The sequence below is a fragment of the Spodoptera frugiperda genome, chromosome 6 (genome assembly GCF_023101765.2).
Source record: "Spodoptera frugiperda isolate SF20-4 chromosome 6, AGI-APGP_CSIRO_Sfru_2.0, whole genome shotgun sequence".
NCBI lineage: Eukaryota > Metazoa > Arthropoda > Insecta > Lepidoptera > Noctuidae > Spodoptera > Spodoptera frugiperda.
Window position 1 is genome coordinate 4656657 of NC_064217.1, and position 15494 is coordinate 4672150.

The 15494-nt window shown below is 40.1% G+C and overlaps 2 protein-coding genes across 3 annotated transcripts in view; one reads left to right on the top strand and one right to left on the bottom strand.

The window, feature by feature from the left end:
• Positions 1-9486, top strand: part of LOC118267786 (40S ribosomal protein S19a) — a 43473-nt gene extending 33987 nt beyond the window's left edge. For both annotated transcript variants that reach the window (XM_035581974.2, XM_050694349.1), the window contains 13 exons: positions 351-515; positions 1325-1491; positions 2250-2365; positions 2837-3060; positions 3408-3645; positions 4542-4817; positions 5214-5349; positions 5813-5918; positions 6331-6456; positions 7039-7172; positions 7773-7984; positions 8379-8579; positions 8683-9486. In XM_035581974.2, coding sequence (XP_035437867.2) covers positions 351-515; positions 1325-1491; positions 2250-2365; positions 2837-3060; positions 3408-3645; positions 4542-4817; positions 5214-5349; positions 5813-5918; positions 6331-6456; positions 7039-7172; positions 7773-7984; positions 8379-8579; positions 8683-8744 — 2163 coding nt within the window. In that variant the 3' untranslated portion in view covers positions 8745-9486. The remainder of the gene's footprint in view (positions 1-350; positions 516-1324; positions 1492-2249; positions 2366-2836; positions 3061-3407; positions 3646-4541; positions 4818-5213; positions 5350-5812; positions 5919-6330; positions 6457-7038; positions 7173-7772; positions 7985-8378; positions 8580-8682) is intronic.
• Positions 8619-15289, bottom strand: LOC118267785 (uncharacterized). The gene is made up of 9 exons (XM_035581973.2): positions 14503-15289; positions 13883-14418; positions 13463-13804; positions 13033-13174; positions 11389-11527; positions 10973-11081; positions 10556-10680; positions 9890-10038; positions 8619-8783 (listed from the first exon to the last, which is right to left on the bottom strand). Exons 1-8 carry the CDS (start codon positions 15084-15086, stop codon positions 9898-9900), a joined length of 2118 nt encoding a protein of 705 aa, XP_035437866.2. The 5' UTR covers positions 15087-15289; the 3' UTR covers positions 8619-8783; positions 9890-9897.
• Between the last annotated feature and the right edge of the window lie 205 nt (positions 15290-15494).

The window sequence follows — 15494 nt, forward strand, 5'->3', positions numbered from 1 at the left end:
AAGCAGGAGAAGGAACGGGGTGGTTTTTAGTCAGTAAGAGTCTGACACTCCCTCCCGCCTCACCCAAGGCGGGAGAAGTCATTGGATGATTTTTCTCCCTCAAAAAAGGGAGCCATTGAATACAGGTTGCTTCCAACCTACCAATTTGGATGCTGGATGTCATTGGGAAGGTTTATGTGAAGCAGTTGATGTCTTGTGACTTATTTGATCATGATGATGACAATTTGTAAACCAAAAATTCATTTGAAATTTTAAGTAGGTTGTAGGTAATCTGTATGTAGTCAGTCAGTATTAAACTATTAATCTTCCATATTCTTAAAATGATTGTTATGAATACTTTTATTTTCCAGACCCGCAAGCCGACAGTAGAATGTGAGCGCGGTTACCTGATGTGCGACGACGGAACCAACTGCGTGCCGCAAGTGAACGTGTGTAATGGCCGACAGGACTGCTACGACGGCAGCGACGAACTCAACTGTACCAGCGACCTTAACGATAATACTCATGTCTACCAGGTTTGTATATTTCTTATTTAATTTTTATATAATGTGATTCATGGAAAAGGTTAACACGTTAACTGCCACGTAGGTCACCGGTGACTTACGTGAGTGGAGGATTTGCCTTCAACAATTTTCTGGCAGTTAAAGGCAATTACAATGATGATGATCTTAAAATAAAAGTTACGTTTACTCTCGTAACTGTTTGACGAGGTAACTCGACTAGTTTCAAGCCACACTAGGGGCTCATAATATATACGCAACATGACGTTCGCCGCGTCGTATGTCACGCAATACTGCACATTAATGTAAGTCCTAAGAGTGTCCTGAAACTAAGTAAACCGATATTGAGCAAGCCAATCAGTTAAAACATTAAACGTCATGGGGGGAGGGGGGCAAAAGCTGGGGGACCGGCGCTTGTGGAGGATTTGTCTTCAACAGATTTTTGTTGGCAGTCTGTCTTAAACAGATATAATTATAACTATAGTCTCACGAGACTTACAGTAATACCCCAGAGTTACGCGATAGGTGGGCCCGAGCGGTTGTCGCGTAAGTCGAATTCGCGTAAGTCGGGGTTCAACGTTGCATATAAAATGTTAGGCTCAAATGACTCATTTTTCGTTCTTTTAGATGACATAATTAGAGATTATACGTAAAATAATTGCATGCGCAACGTTTAAACTTGTCGCAAATTGAACACTGAGTGCGCGGAGCGAGAGAGCCGATGCGCGCGGTAATCAAAATGAAAAACCGCGTATCTCCGAATTCGCGTAAAACGGGGTAGCGTAAGTCGGGGTATTACTGTATAATACAAATGTTTTCCACAGTTCCTAAGTATAGGCGTGGACCAGTCTTCGATAAACTCGACGAGCTTCCTAATCTCGTGCTGGATGGCGCAGCAGAAGACGGTGCTGTACAGCTTCCTGCCTTCCATCTCCAAGGTCAGCGACGGGGTGTGGGCCAACAAGACTTGGACCAACGATAGTATTTACAGGTATTTTTAACTACTTATTTTGTTTAAATATAATTAAAGCTGTATAATTATTAGGTAACAGCTGACTGAAGAACTACGCGACTACATTTAACAGACACCGAACAATAGCGTTCTTTCATAGATATGTAGTTGTCTTAGTACGAGTTTGCTTTACGTTTAAAGTAATCGGCTCGAGAGCGTGTTCGGCGCTCTGATTGGCCTGCTCGAATAAACCAACCAATCAGGGCGCCGAACGCGCTCTCGTTTCGATTGGGTACTGATCTTTTTAATTCCGAACTTGCTTGCTAAGCGTGAAGATTATGGAAAACCTCTCTCTTGTGAGATTATTGTAATGCTTCTTATGTTCCTATAAGTATTATGTAATCGCTTAAATTATAGGTATTCATATGTATTTATTACGGTACATTGGTGTGATGTGACCTACTAATCTGTCTAGTCGACTTCCGAAGGGTTCGCCGTCAGATTCGACTTTGCCATTGACCTTCATAAGCACATCTACTGAGCGTAGATAAGAGTAGAGTTCAATTCAGTTCAAATAGTGTGTTTTATCTAAATATAACTTAACTATTTTAACTAATAAGTTCTTAATAAAATTAACTATGATCGAATTGTTATTAACACGACTGAGATATTTCAACCCTTGGGAGTTTCGGTTTTGGAATATTCTGAGCAACAACTTTTTATACGTTTTTACTTTTTCATGAACAAAATGGTGAATATTAGTAAGTGTGAGGTATTTATGATTGTTTTTTTTTCAGGTTTACAGATCTGGAGCCTTATACCAACTACAATGTGACATTCTACATCAGAGACAGCAAGTCCAACAAAACTTATGCATCCATGAAATATGTGAACACCACCACTGGCGAAGGAGGTAATGCATATTTTAAATATAATGTAATTACTTATTATGTTATCGGATCATTCACGTGATTGTTTTGACGAGAACTCGACTAGTTTCAAGCCACGCTAGAGGCTTATATTCATGAGTAGTATATTCTGCGACAGTCACCGCGTCATGTGTTGTGCGTCGCAATTAATTTATTATGTCTCAGGAAAGTTACAATAAAATTATAATGTAATTACTTAGTTCTATTTCTTGTTTTTCTAGCAATTTCTTAAAGACATGTGGGGTATAAATGATTGATGTTACTAAGATTCTATTTATGTAATTTTATCACTATAATAACAGTCTTTAACACTACAGAAAAGCTAGTTCCGAAGAAAAACACCTGATGATAACCGTCGTATTCTTAGCAATTCATTTTTGTATGATATCCTACGTATACGAACGAAGGTTTTTTTATGTAATACGAAGGTTCCTAATAAAAACATCAATTTCCAGTACCATCGCCACCAATCCGGCTGAGCGTCCGCCAGCTGATAGGGCACCGTATCAACGTGGTGTGGGACCGGCCCGAGTCCCCGCGCGGCGCCATCCAGTCCTACACGCTGTACTACGCGCCGCCGCTGCCGCCCGTCGCCAAGATCATCCCGGCCAACGACCGCAAGACCATTTCTGTAGACGTCACCGGGTTCTTCAAGCCGTTCAATAACTATTCCTTCTGGGTGAGTTTTATATTCATTGTTATCTGTTTTTATAGAGTTGGGAATGATGACTGATAGGTTGGTCATTTGATCAATGAAGCTAATAAAACTTCTAGTGCCACAATCAAACACAGTTTTACAGTAAAATAAATTCATTTCATATCAGTTCAATCGGATGACACAAAGTGTATTTAAAAAATGATGTTGACTCGTCGGCTATGTTCGACCGTGATAGATCATGACAACAGCAACACTTGTTTGAATATCAATTTTATGATACATGTTTTAATTACAATTTTATTACAAATGCCATTATGAGTACAACTAACCATTTTATTGAAAAATAAACTTTATTTCTACCGCTCTAGGTGACGGCTACCAACAATGCGTTCACGTCGACATCCTCGCAAGTGATGAACATAACGTTTGACCCGGCCAACGACGTAGACGACCTCGTCAACGCCAGTATGACGCGACTCAACACAAGCTCCGTGCGACTCGAGTGGCATCAAATAAGGAACGTCGACGGATACATGGTCCGAGTACGACTGCCGCCGGAATACGCCATGCGGGACCCCATCACTACCAAGGCTACTAATATTACATGTACGTTATTTATTTTCATTAATATCTGCTGGACTATAGTTCTCTACAAAATAAAGGATTTACGGTAATCTCCACCACTCTTAGCAAACGGGTTGGTAATGAGTATCAAGTTTATTAAGAAGACGTTGCTGTCCCGACAGTTCCCGATTAGGGCAAGCGTCCACAGGTCCGCATCGTACGCGCCGCACGCAACGGATTTTAGTTTGTATTGTATAGAAACTCATACAACTGCGTCCACTGATCCGCATCGTACGGACCGCCATCACCGGCAATGCCTACATGCGATGCGTACCGATGACGTCATACGGGATCTGTGCGATGCTTATGATGCGTCTATGGACACCTACCTTTAGTTGGCTCTTACAACATCCACAGGAAGAGTAGGAATTGTGACAATTGTATTTTACTATTTTCATTTATTAATTTGTATGTAATCAAATATAGGATATCTATATACCTACTTACTTCTGTACTAACTAAAGTAACCGTCACGAGAAGCTATAAATTATGTAAACAAACATCTTTTACTAAGTAAACATTTTATACTGCGAGATAATAATAACTTGAACATATTCAATCGACATGAAATATAGACGGGTTATATGAAAGTAACAACCTATTTAATTTAGTCGAATTATATTTTAACGACGCAAAGCGCTATCGTTTGTGTTTCTTGGTACCGGAACGCGTCCGTCGCAGGGATTGTAAACTATCGGGACGCCATTTTGAAATAAACAGTCATTCGAGTTTCGAATGCTTACGAGTTTGTTTCATTGCTTTGCATTAAAAGAAACTTTTCTTTCATGTTGTGAACTCCTGAACACTTGTTTACAAAATTTATAGCTTCTCGTGACGGGGACTTTATAAAGTATTAATATTCACTTTTTTACTTACAGTGACGAACCTACCGCCGGGAGTACAAATAAACATTGATATAAGGGCGTACAAGAACAACGTGTATGGCGATCCATTCACCATTCCATTCCAGACTGAAGGCACCCAGGATGAGACCTTGAACTTCACAGCAATACTGTCCAAGGAAACGAGAACTTCAGTCTATGTGTCTTGGAGTCCGCCCGCTGGAGACCGGTATAAGGGCAAAGAGCTAGAGTACGAAGTCCACTATACCAACATGATTCATAGGACTACCAGCCCTGGAGAAATGTCCAATGGTAAGTGTCTATTAAATATGTATCTGTACAGTTTTAAATTATTCCTTTCACATACTATTAATTTTTTCCGTTACATGACCAAAAATATGCCTTCGATTTTGGGTAAAAATTACATGAAACTATAAATTTTACACTGGTTGTGATTCAAACTCGGAACTATAATTAAGAATTTTATTGATTTATTTATTTAACTCTTCATGCACATAAATATGTATAAGGTGGGCTCAATGCCGTTGGTATTTTCTACCAGCCAAACCAGAATTTTCAAAGACGAAAACTACAATTAGTTACCTTGAAGTTTCTGGTTCGGTAATCATACTTGTAGTTAGTAATATTTTTTAAGAATTTTAAGGTTTACATAATCAGATGTCCTCAACACGGTATTTTGTTCCCCAGATACTCGTATTATAACAAAGAACACGAGCGTGCTTATAGAAGGGTTGCACGCGTGCGAGACGTACATATTCACCGTCGGACTGCGAGGGGGACCTCTCAGCATGTTCAAGGGAATCATCACACGCGAGAACGACATGTAAGTTTCATTCTTACGTATATAGAAATGTAGCTGGAAACTGTTTAACCACCGTATTTGCTAGTTTTACATATATATTTGAAGTTAGAAGTCGATTAGCAATCTCTGACACAGCGAAATTTTGATGTTTTGTTATTGCGAGAAAAATAAAACTAATGAGTATACAAAAAAGTTTTTGGGAAAGTTGTTGGTATATATAAATTATGTGTTTAAATATCGTTCACTAATTAATTATTAGTCACCTTATATATGCGTCACAGTCCGTATAGTGCAGGTGATAATGGTTATTGCGGTGTAAGTACATAGCCTTGTGACTGTTGACCATATTTCAAAGAACTATGTTTTATTTTTTTGTTAAGCTTTTATTTGAGAATATTTGTTTAGAGGTTTATTTAATTAATGATTACGTTTCATCTACTAGAAACTACAAGATGTAATGTATTACGAGTAACTTTTTTCTCAGGGCTCCTGTGAAAAACTTGCACGTTGAATACGACGAGGAGAAGCGCCAGATGAAGATCCTGTGGGACGCTCACTGTAACGCCCTTAGGACACCTACCACTTACACGGTGAGGCACATAATTAATTTAAAACTAATACTGCAGTAACTTCACGTAGATTTATTGTCCCTGGGACGCGTCGGACTTCAATGTTCCGGTGTTTTTATGGTTGTCTCTACTGTAGATCCTGGCTTACCGGAGTTGCAGCAGTACGGGAGGTTGAGGCGGGCTTGTCCCAATAAAAAAAAGTAACTTCACGTAGAATATGTTACCAGGTACCAGAATGATATGGTTTCGTGTATATGTGTTCACATAATATCTGCTTACATTGATAAACCTGTAAAACGAAACCTATGTTTGTGAAATCTATCATGTAATAACAAGAGAATGGTAATTGTCAAACTGGAATGTTAACCTTATAACATTACACTTAAAGGTTTAATATTGAGTGTCGTATTTACACCGAGTGATATTGTTTCAGCTGGACGTGACAGAACTGACGCATAACCGCAAGAGCCAGTACGAGCTGGCTTTGTCCCGGCAGTCGAGCTACTCGCACGTTATCAACGACGTGCCCGTCGGCGGGAGGTACAACGTCTGCATACATGTAAGTTTTACGTTACGTTTTTTATTATAAGTTCCGTGAAATAGGACATCATTTTGGAAAAGTATTTGTATAAGACTCGATTCGAGTGACTATTGATATTGATTCTTTTTGTAAAAGAATACAAATTGTGTTTATTTTATTAGTGATTAGAATCAATGATAATAGTTTATACTTTTCTCAATATCTTATATTATTGTTACATTTTTATTTGGAAGAAAGTTAACGTAAGAATAAGAAAAGGATTATCCGTTGGAATTAAAATTGAGAAAATATATAATGCAAATATCATTCACCACGTCGTGTGTTGTGCAATGTTACTCACGCACTCATTATGTCTTATTCTTACTACACTGTAGTCGGCACAATCGCTGACTCATATTAATGCGTGAGTAGCATTGCTCACTGCTCACTACTAGATTAAAATACTAAGAGATATGTCGTCATAGAGTGACGTGTAACATAGTAATGTATTGTGTATGGTGTGCAGGTTGACGTGTAAAAGTGTTATTATTGACGTGTAAAAGTGTTATTTTATAACCTATTTGCAAAATAAATATCATTTATCATTTATTTATCATTTAGGTGACGGTCCCGGGCGCGGCCGTCCAGTGTCGGTCGGTCCGCGGGCGCGGGCTGGCGGCGCCCAGCGAGGTACTGGCGTGGCTGTCGCCCAACGGACACATCATGGTCAGCTGGGACGACCGACCGCTGCACCAGTACGTACTGCTTCATACATACTTACTACCGTACTATACTTTTTGTCGCTACTTACTATTGATAGGACATTGATTGTCGCTATAATATTGATTTATGTAATTTTAAACTATTCTTAGTAATATAACAGTTAATGGAATCATTTCAGTAACTAGCCTTCTGTCTAATTATGTGGAGCTGATAACATAACTAGCGAAGAAAGGCAATTGGGTAGTTTCCTCACACAAAAATAAATTATTTAGATTTTTCAACAAGATAAATATTTAAAAATAATCACATTTTCATAAATAGATTTCATGATCTTTATCTTTTCATAGATTACTAAATTTAGTTAAGTTAGCTAATTTTCTAGAAATAAGTCTGCTATTTAAAGTAAAAATATGATGACGTCCTAACGCACTATATCATACAAAACTTAGAGAAAATATTTGACGCTTCCCAAAAAGTATTGAATTTCACTGGTACGAAACCTATTATGTACTCCAATTTATTTTTACTACTAATAGATTACAGCATAACATGCGAATAGTATACGTTTAACTGACAAAAAAAATGTAAGCACGATCTTGATAATACAATATTTCTTAACAACTTCTGTACAGGCACGAGTACGAAGTGATAGTATCTAAGAAGGAGATACCGGAGGACCTGCTGCAGCCGACGGAGGACATGAAGACGATGAAGGCGGAGATGTCGCCGTGCCTGCTGACGGCGCCCGATGACGTCACGGGCCCGCTGTACGTGGGCGTGCGCGCCGTCACCTCGGACGGGTACTACAGCGACCTCAGCGAGGTGCACACGCTCACCATGGAGGGTATGTATACTATACTACGCTATATTTGGAAGGGGACTGTGACTAGAAGTAGGACTACCGACAAAAAGTGGGACTGGAGACTAGGAGTGGTTCTGGGATTAGGAGTGGGACTGGGAAATACGAGTGGGCCTGGGATTAGGAGTGGGACTGGGTACTAGGAGTGGGAATTGGGAGTGGAACTGGGACTGAGACCAGGATTGAGATCGGGACTGGATAGAATGCTATTTTCTTTTCCTCATTTAAGATTGAATAGAATGAGAGATAAGGTTGAATAGAATGAGAGGATTAAGAATAGTTTTCACATCAGTTTACTCTGTATTTTGTGCTCATTATTTTTTATGTGTTCTATTAAGTTAGGTGATTAATCTTTAATGGCTACATATTTTTTACTTAGGATCAGAAACTGATGAACCATCAGCCCTTCGCGCAATGTGGTGGGGTTGGGGCGGAGCCCTGCTAGTGTGCATCGTGCTGGGCGGAGCCCTACTACACGTGGCGCTCAGGCACCGGCGCCTGGCGCGGTCCTTCCTCCGGTTCACTGCGCACACGCCGCGCTACGATAGCCGGCGGGGACAGGCCATCATTGGCGAAAATGGTACGTACATTACAACAACACATAAATGACACAACTGTAAAGGTGAAGGGAATAGTTTAATTAAAAAAATACTCGTGTTTTGCTTACAAACGTATTGTTCCAGACGACGACGACGTGCCTCCTATCCACGGGTTCTCGGACGACGAGCCGCTCGTGATCGCGTGAGCTGTGCGCCCGCGCCGACTAATGTGATGTAACCGTGATCTTGTCAAAAAAATAGTATTTATTTTTTCATAAAGAAAACTTGCACGTTTAAAAGAAAATTTTTAATCTGCTTGTGGTTGTAAAATTATGTTAGTTACAGTAGTCGAATTCAATTGCTTCACCACGATCGAGACATCGATAGAGCGCATCGACAACAATATGATTATTATTATTATTTTCTATTTGAAATGCCCCGAGTATTATTATGTTATTCAGAATCAAATTATATTATTTTAGTTATATGATCGCTGCGTGCGTTTCCCTGGCAGTGGGTGAAGTTTAGCCGAATTAGTGACAATGATAGAGTGACAGGGAAGCGCGCACAGCGCGACCGACGGGCTGTAAATGGTAAGACTTGTTAAATTATGTTTATGATACGTAAAGACATAAGTTTTAAGTTTCCGGGCATATCGGAATCGTTGTAGGTAACATGAACAATTCTCATTTCATTATAATAATTCGGCACCAAAGAATAGAAGTACAACGTAAAGAGATATTAACATCTACGCTGTTGTTACATTATAATGGATCTCGACATTCCCAATGTGTGTAGTGTTTTTTTACTTTAGTTCCTATAGAACGTTTTAGTGCCGCGTCATCTTATTTGACCAGTCTCATGAAATTGTTAAGTTATCGTTATATGGCTGGGCTCATATATTATGTAAACTAAGAACATTAAATAAATAAATATTTAAAATGCCAATGTTGTGGTTTTCTTTAACCTTTCCTTAGAGAAATAAGTTCCAAAGCAAGTTTACTAAGTGAGTGATTTAGTGAATGGTATTAAAACTTCTACAGAAATGCACTTGAAGATGTCACTAGGTGAAATGATACAAAAATGTTGATTCTTAATCGAAAAAAGGAACGTAGGGAACATGTGTAACCAAGAATATAATTATTCTATCAGCATTTAAAGATATTACATTAAACATTAGTATGAATTTGCTTTACGCTTAAAGTAATCAAAACGGTAGCGCATTCGGCGCTCTGTTTGGCTGGTTTATTCGAGCCGGCCAATCACAGCGCCGAACGCGCTCTCGTTTCGATCATTTTAAACATAAAGCCAACTCATACTAAGTGTACAGTTATGTTTAAATGGTGCGCACCTATAGCTCTAGTCGTCGAGTACAGCGATGGCCCGCTGCACCCAGTCCCGTACGGGCAGCAGTACCAGCGTACTGTCGCGGGACACCGCCACCGCCACCGCCGCCGGCCGCCCGTGCTTGTTGCATATCAGGGACCCGCCCACTCCTGTCTGTGGAATATTCTTGATATTTATATTACGATCGACATTTAAGATGTACAAAAAATAAAGGTATTAAAAATCTTAATGACATGGAAATATGTAGCTATATTGGATTATATCGTAACTGACAAAAAATATTAACGCACATGAAAATATTTTATTTTTATAATTAAAACATTTGCTTACAATATTTGAGACTGGAGTTTTTTTTTCTTATACCAACTGCATTGCCAAACAATACCAATGCTACTGAGCATTTTCCGAAACCGAACAAATACGGTAACATGATATCTACTTTGCTTAAAACTTTGACTGCCAATAAAAATCTGTTGAAGGCAAATCCATCGCTAGCGCGGGTTACTTTTACCCCTAACGGCGTTTAATTTGTTAATCAATGAGTCGATTCCAAGATCTTGTAACTTCACAACCAATTATAATTAGTCTAGGCACAAAAGCCTAGTCATAAAAACATAGATATAACGATATAGGTATCATTATTTATAGCTAAACTCAGTCGTCTACTTACCACAGTCCCGCGCGCCTGTACGGAGGCACACAAAGCGTTGTTGGGTATGTTGATACCCTTGAGTGACAGCCGTCCGTTGCACGAGTGGAGGGTGGCGCGCTGCCAACGAGACTTCGGACGCATCTCTGAAATATCAAGGGAACAAAGCTTTAGATATAGGATATAGGAGGCCCCTTCATTAATATCCAGTCGTAATGCCTAGGGTCTATAACATACATCAATAATACACAAAGCATTACGTGTAATGAAGACATTGCAGTACAAATGATAAACAAACCCCTACAAAAAACACTACCTAGGTATTTGTTCCATGAGGCAATTGAACCCGTGACACACGGGTTAGGTTATTCGTACAGTTATTTTAAAATTAAATAAATATACATATGGTCGCAGTATCTTATAGTCTCAGTAACTTACCTTGGTCAAATCCGCCCCATCCAACGAAAATGCAATCATCACCCAAGCGTGGAGCATCGAGGCAAACTGGATGTATGTTTGGACCAAGTTTGAAGGATCGCTTCCAGTGCTAAAACAAAAACAGGTAGACGAGTTTTTAAACTAAAATACTTAGGTCACTATACTAAACAAAAATTAGCAGAAGTTTTACCTTCAGTAATTCGGTATGACTTCAGTATTAAGTACTCAAAAAAATCAATGGCATTCGATGTTAATAAAATATTGGTACCTTCCCATTTACCTACGTACATGTAACGGAAAATAGGTACTATAAGGATCTAAGGACTTTGTGGTTGGATGGCTGGACACCTTGGAGTAAGTTATCTAGGCCTCGGTATACAACATCACTAAATACACATATTCGTTCGTTCACTCACCAAAATAGCCAAGTTGTTCTTGATTTCATCGTGTTTGTACTGGGGATGTATGTGGTAGGAAATGACTCGGCTTCTAGACGCCAGCCTCGCGTTGAGGTTCCAAAGTCCAGCGATTAGTATGAAGTCCCCTGGGGCACTCCTGGAGAGAGAGCAAGGGTTAGTGAATTTATGGCCCCCGTTTAATATGGTTATTATACGTTCATCATCATTTTTTGAGGGGGGGATATCATCCAATATCTTCTCTCGCCTTGAGCAAAACGAGAGGGAGTGTCAGACTCTTATTGACTAAAAACCACTCCGTTTCTACACCTGCTTTTCTAGCCGGAGCCCCTGTAAACCCGCTAGGTAGTCCGCAGCTCTGGATGATACGGTGTATTATGAAAGGTTTCCTGTGTGTTAATTACTAAAAAACTTGATACTATAATTAATAACGATATCAATCTTATAAACAACTATTTGTAACTTGCATAAAATATAATTAAATATTCCGTTCTCTATATAGTGTCCACATATAAATTATGAACATAAGTTTTAAAGGTTCAATACAAACAAGTATCATAAGGTATCATTGATGACTCAGTTCCAGTGACCTAAATAAAATTCTATTAATAAGTGTTTCTAGACCACAATTATATGGACTTTGACTGTGTTGTCGGAATTATTTTTAGTTCATACTTACTCAGATGCACCTGTTCGTTTTACGTACAGAAATAAAAGAAAAAATACATTGAAACGATATAACCTTTCATTGCCTTGTTAGATAAGTGTTAGACAATAATATGACTGTTGAGTAAGAAGTCTCGAGTTCGATTCTCAAATCGGGTAAAATATTACTGTTTTAATGGGGTTTAAAAAAATGGCAAAAAATGGCACCTTCTGTTAAACGAAGCCCATAACATACCAAACAAATGAAAAGTGGGTGTTAGTGCAGTTTACCTTTTTTTTTTTTTTTTTTTTTTCTTGAGGGGGAAAATCATCCAATGACTTCTCCCGCCTTGGGTGAGGCGGGAGGGAGTGTCAGACTCTTACTGACTAAAAACCACCCCGTTCCTTCTCCTGCTTTGACCCGGAGCCCCGGTAACCTTTTACGTTGTCCGCAGCTCCGGATCAGGCATCAGCCCAACTGGGCCCCATCTGTGGTGGTCTGGCTCTTTGAGGCGCGCGCGGAACGCGACGCGCCGCACGCACGGGTCTGGTTGTGGTCGGGCGGCGAGCTACCCTTACTCGCCGTCCGCAGACCCGCACTTACGGTGGCCGGAGATCGTCACGCGATCCCCGACGCCCGGAGTGTCTTCTGCGGCGGCTGGGGCGTGAGGAGGATCGTTCTCTCACGCGCTCCGCCTCCTCCTTAGCTAGCATGACTGCTTCGCAGAAGGAGGAGACGGCGTCCCATTCCCCCTCCCTCCGCACCATGGCCTGAACCAAAGCCGGACGCGAGAGGTCACCGTCGCTGATCACATCCCTGAGGACACGGCGGTGCTCAGCCCATGCAGGGCACACCGCTACTGTATGCTCCACCGTATCCTCCGGGTGATCCACGCAATGCCGACACCCGGGCGTTTCCTCCCGCCGAATCCGAAACAGGTACCTACCGAAACTTCCGTGTCCGGTAAGCACCTGCGTCAGGCGGTAAGTGCAGTTTACCTGTAAACGCATTCAGCCGCAGTAACAGCAGCCCGTGGATGTATGAGTGTGGCGTAGCACTGCACGACCGTCTGCTGGCGAGTGGACACGATCAGCCCTAGCCAAGGATGTGACCCATTTACAGCGTCTCCGATCTGTTTACCTGTTACAAGGAAAATGTATTAGGTACTCACTGATTGTTGATGACTAATTAAATTAATGACAAGGATGTGTCCTCACAAAAATACAAATTTGGATATTTTCAATGTTTACAGGTACCTAATTAGTGTTAAAAAGGAACACTAGATTTGCTATTTATACCAGTAGGTATTGTCAAATTAGGACGCATTTTTCTATTGGGGTTATGCCATAATGCTCAATTGCTTATACATGGTAGGCAACTTAAAGATCGTAGTTGGAGCTTGTTTGTTATTGCAGATTATTTACTCACCTTTATTTTTGAAATTATATGTCTTAGGGATTTTTCCACAATCAGCAAATATTTTATCGCCAGAATCATCTTTTACTTCAGTGCTTGCGGGAAAAGACCCATCCTGTGTTGCTTCACCACTGTCATCCGTGAAGCTCTCTGTGGTAGTAGTTCTGGCTATCGAAGACGACTTATGACTTTTGTTCCTCATTAAATTCAGGATTTTAAAGTCTTGCAACACATTGAAATTCGGGTTTGACTGATAGCTGATAGTTTGGCTTTCCACATTATAATTGGACTGTTCTTCTGATGCCGCTGTAGTTAGTTTGATAGGTTTCACTCGTGGTTTTGATTTTTTGTTACCTAAAAAGATTAAAAGATATTTATTAGATGAATAAAAAATAATGTAAGCAAAAACGTGTTAAGTTAAAGTAGACATACCTATTCTCGGATCGATGGTAGAGTATCCAAAAGAACCACCATCATCATTTTCATAGTCATCACCACCGTAGCCCGTAGCCTTATGTTTATTGACAAACGCCCACTCCGGAGGACGTTGTCCATGATCAGAATACAGCCCCGTAAGACCGGGTTTCGGCAATTCCGCTGCGTAATCGTCATTGTAATCATCCGTAATGTAATCATATCGCGTGTCCGGTGTTTGTTTCTGTTTATTCGGTGGTTTAACATTTTTAACATTCCAATAGGGATCGTCATAATCTGTATCTGGTGAAGTAACCTTCTTTGCTTGTGCAGCTGGCTTTGGTTTCTGGCTGTGATGGATTTGATGAGTGTATTTACGCTGTAATAAAATCTCTCTCTGCTTCTTACCAGTATTTTCCCTGTTTGATCTTTTGGGACGTTTAATTTTCTTTACGGTATCGGGGAAAATTATTTTTGAATTCGACTCGTCTAAGTTTGGTAGAGGCAGAACGCAGCATATCTTAAGAAGCTCATTTGTAATTTTGTTTGTGGATCTGAAAAAAATATTTAGTAAAATGTGCAGGTAAACGTAAATTACAAAGACAGTTTAAAAATAATATTAAATGAAATTATCTTACTTGATATCCAGCACGACTCCGTTGCTCCGAATACATTCAGATTTTTTCATAAAAGTACAAATATCTTCCGACTGTTTTTCTTTATAGTTCATATTGAATGATACTCTATCGTTGTACAAAATAGTATTGTTGGTGCCGGCATTTTCAGTAGTCAAAGGGGCAACAGTGGTAGTAGTAACGGTAGTATTGATTAAATCTTTCCAAACAAAATTATCGTTCTCAGGAAATTTAAACACAAACTTATCTTCTGCCTCGGGTGAAGCGGTTTGTTTTTCCGCTGATTGTTCTTTTTCAGGCCATTTGATTAAATTATTACCACCTTTGTCACTTGCTTTGTCGACGTCACTGTTACTCAAACTTATACTTTCTGCAGACTCCACAACACCATCAACGAGATTGTCATCTCTGAACACAATTTTAGCACTTTCATCAGTATCGAATTCTGTTAAATTTTCGAATTTTGGAGGAGGTGGTCGTACTCCTTGGATGCTGGCTAGTTTATCGTTTAACCACCAGAATTCGCCATTTATTTGGGCGACAGAGAATTTTATAAGAAAAACAAATATAATGGTGCGCGAGAGCATCGCTTATTGTGCGTGTGCTCGTTAGATTATTTAGTTCAACTGCAGGATGTTGCACCAGGTGGAATACTGTCGCGTGATTTCGATAATGCACCGGTCTATTATTCGACACCAATTATGTTATTCGCAATGTTGATCAATGCTCTATGCGCCCTCGCACGTCCTGTGCATGTTATTTTATGCCGAGCACTGAACTGGCCGGCTTTTGTTTTCCTACTTGTATACACTGCAAATTAATGAGTAGGGGAAGGTAGGGTAATTGAGAACGGCGGGTAATTGGGAACACGTTGATAAGTCCCACTTCCCCTCCCCGTATCCCGTCTCGCGGCTATTCGAGGTATGCTTCCCCCGCCCCTAAGTGCGCAAGCGACAGTGGGAGCTGGAGGATGCACGCATCTTGACACGGTGAGT

Excerpts from the sequence above, each read along its gene's own strand:
- LOC118267785 (XM_035581973.2), bottom strand. The coding sequence starts at position 15,086 with ATGCTCTCGCGCACCATTATATTTGTTTTTCTTATAAAATTCTCTGTC. Across the intron at positions 13,175-13,462 it reads ATATAATTTCAAAAATAAAG|GTAAACAGATCGGAGACGCT; the intron begins GTGAGTAAATAA and ends TCCTTGTAACAG. Across the intron at positions 11,528-13,032 it reads GCGGCTGAATGCGTTTACAG|GAGTGCCCCAGGGGACTTCA; the intron begins GTAAACTGCACT and ends CTCTCTCTCCAG.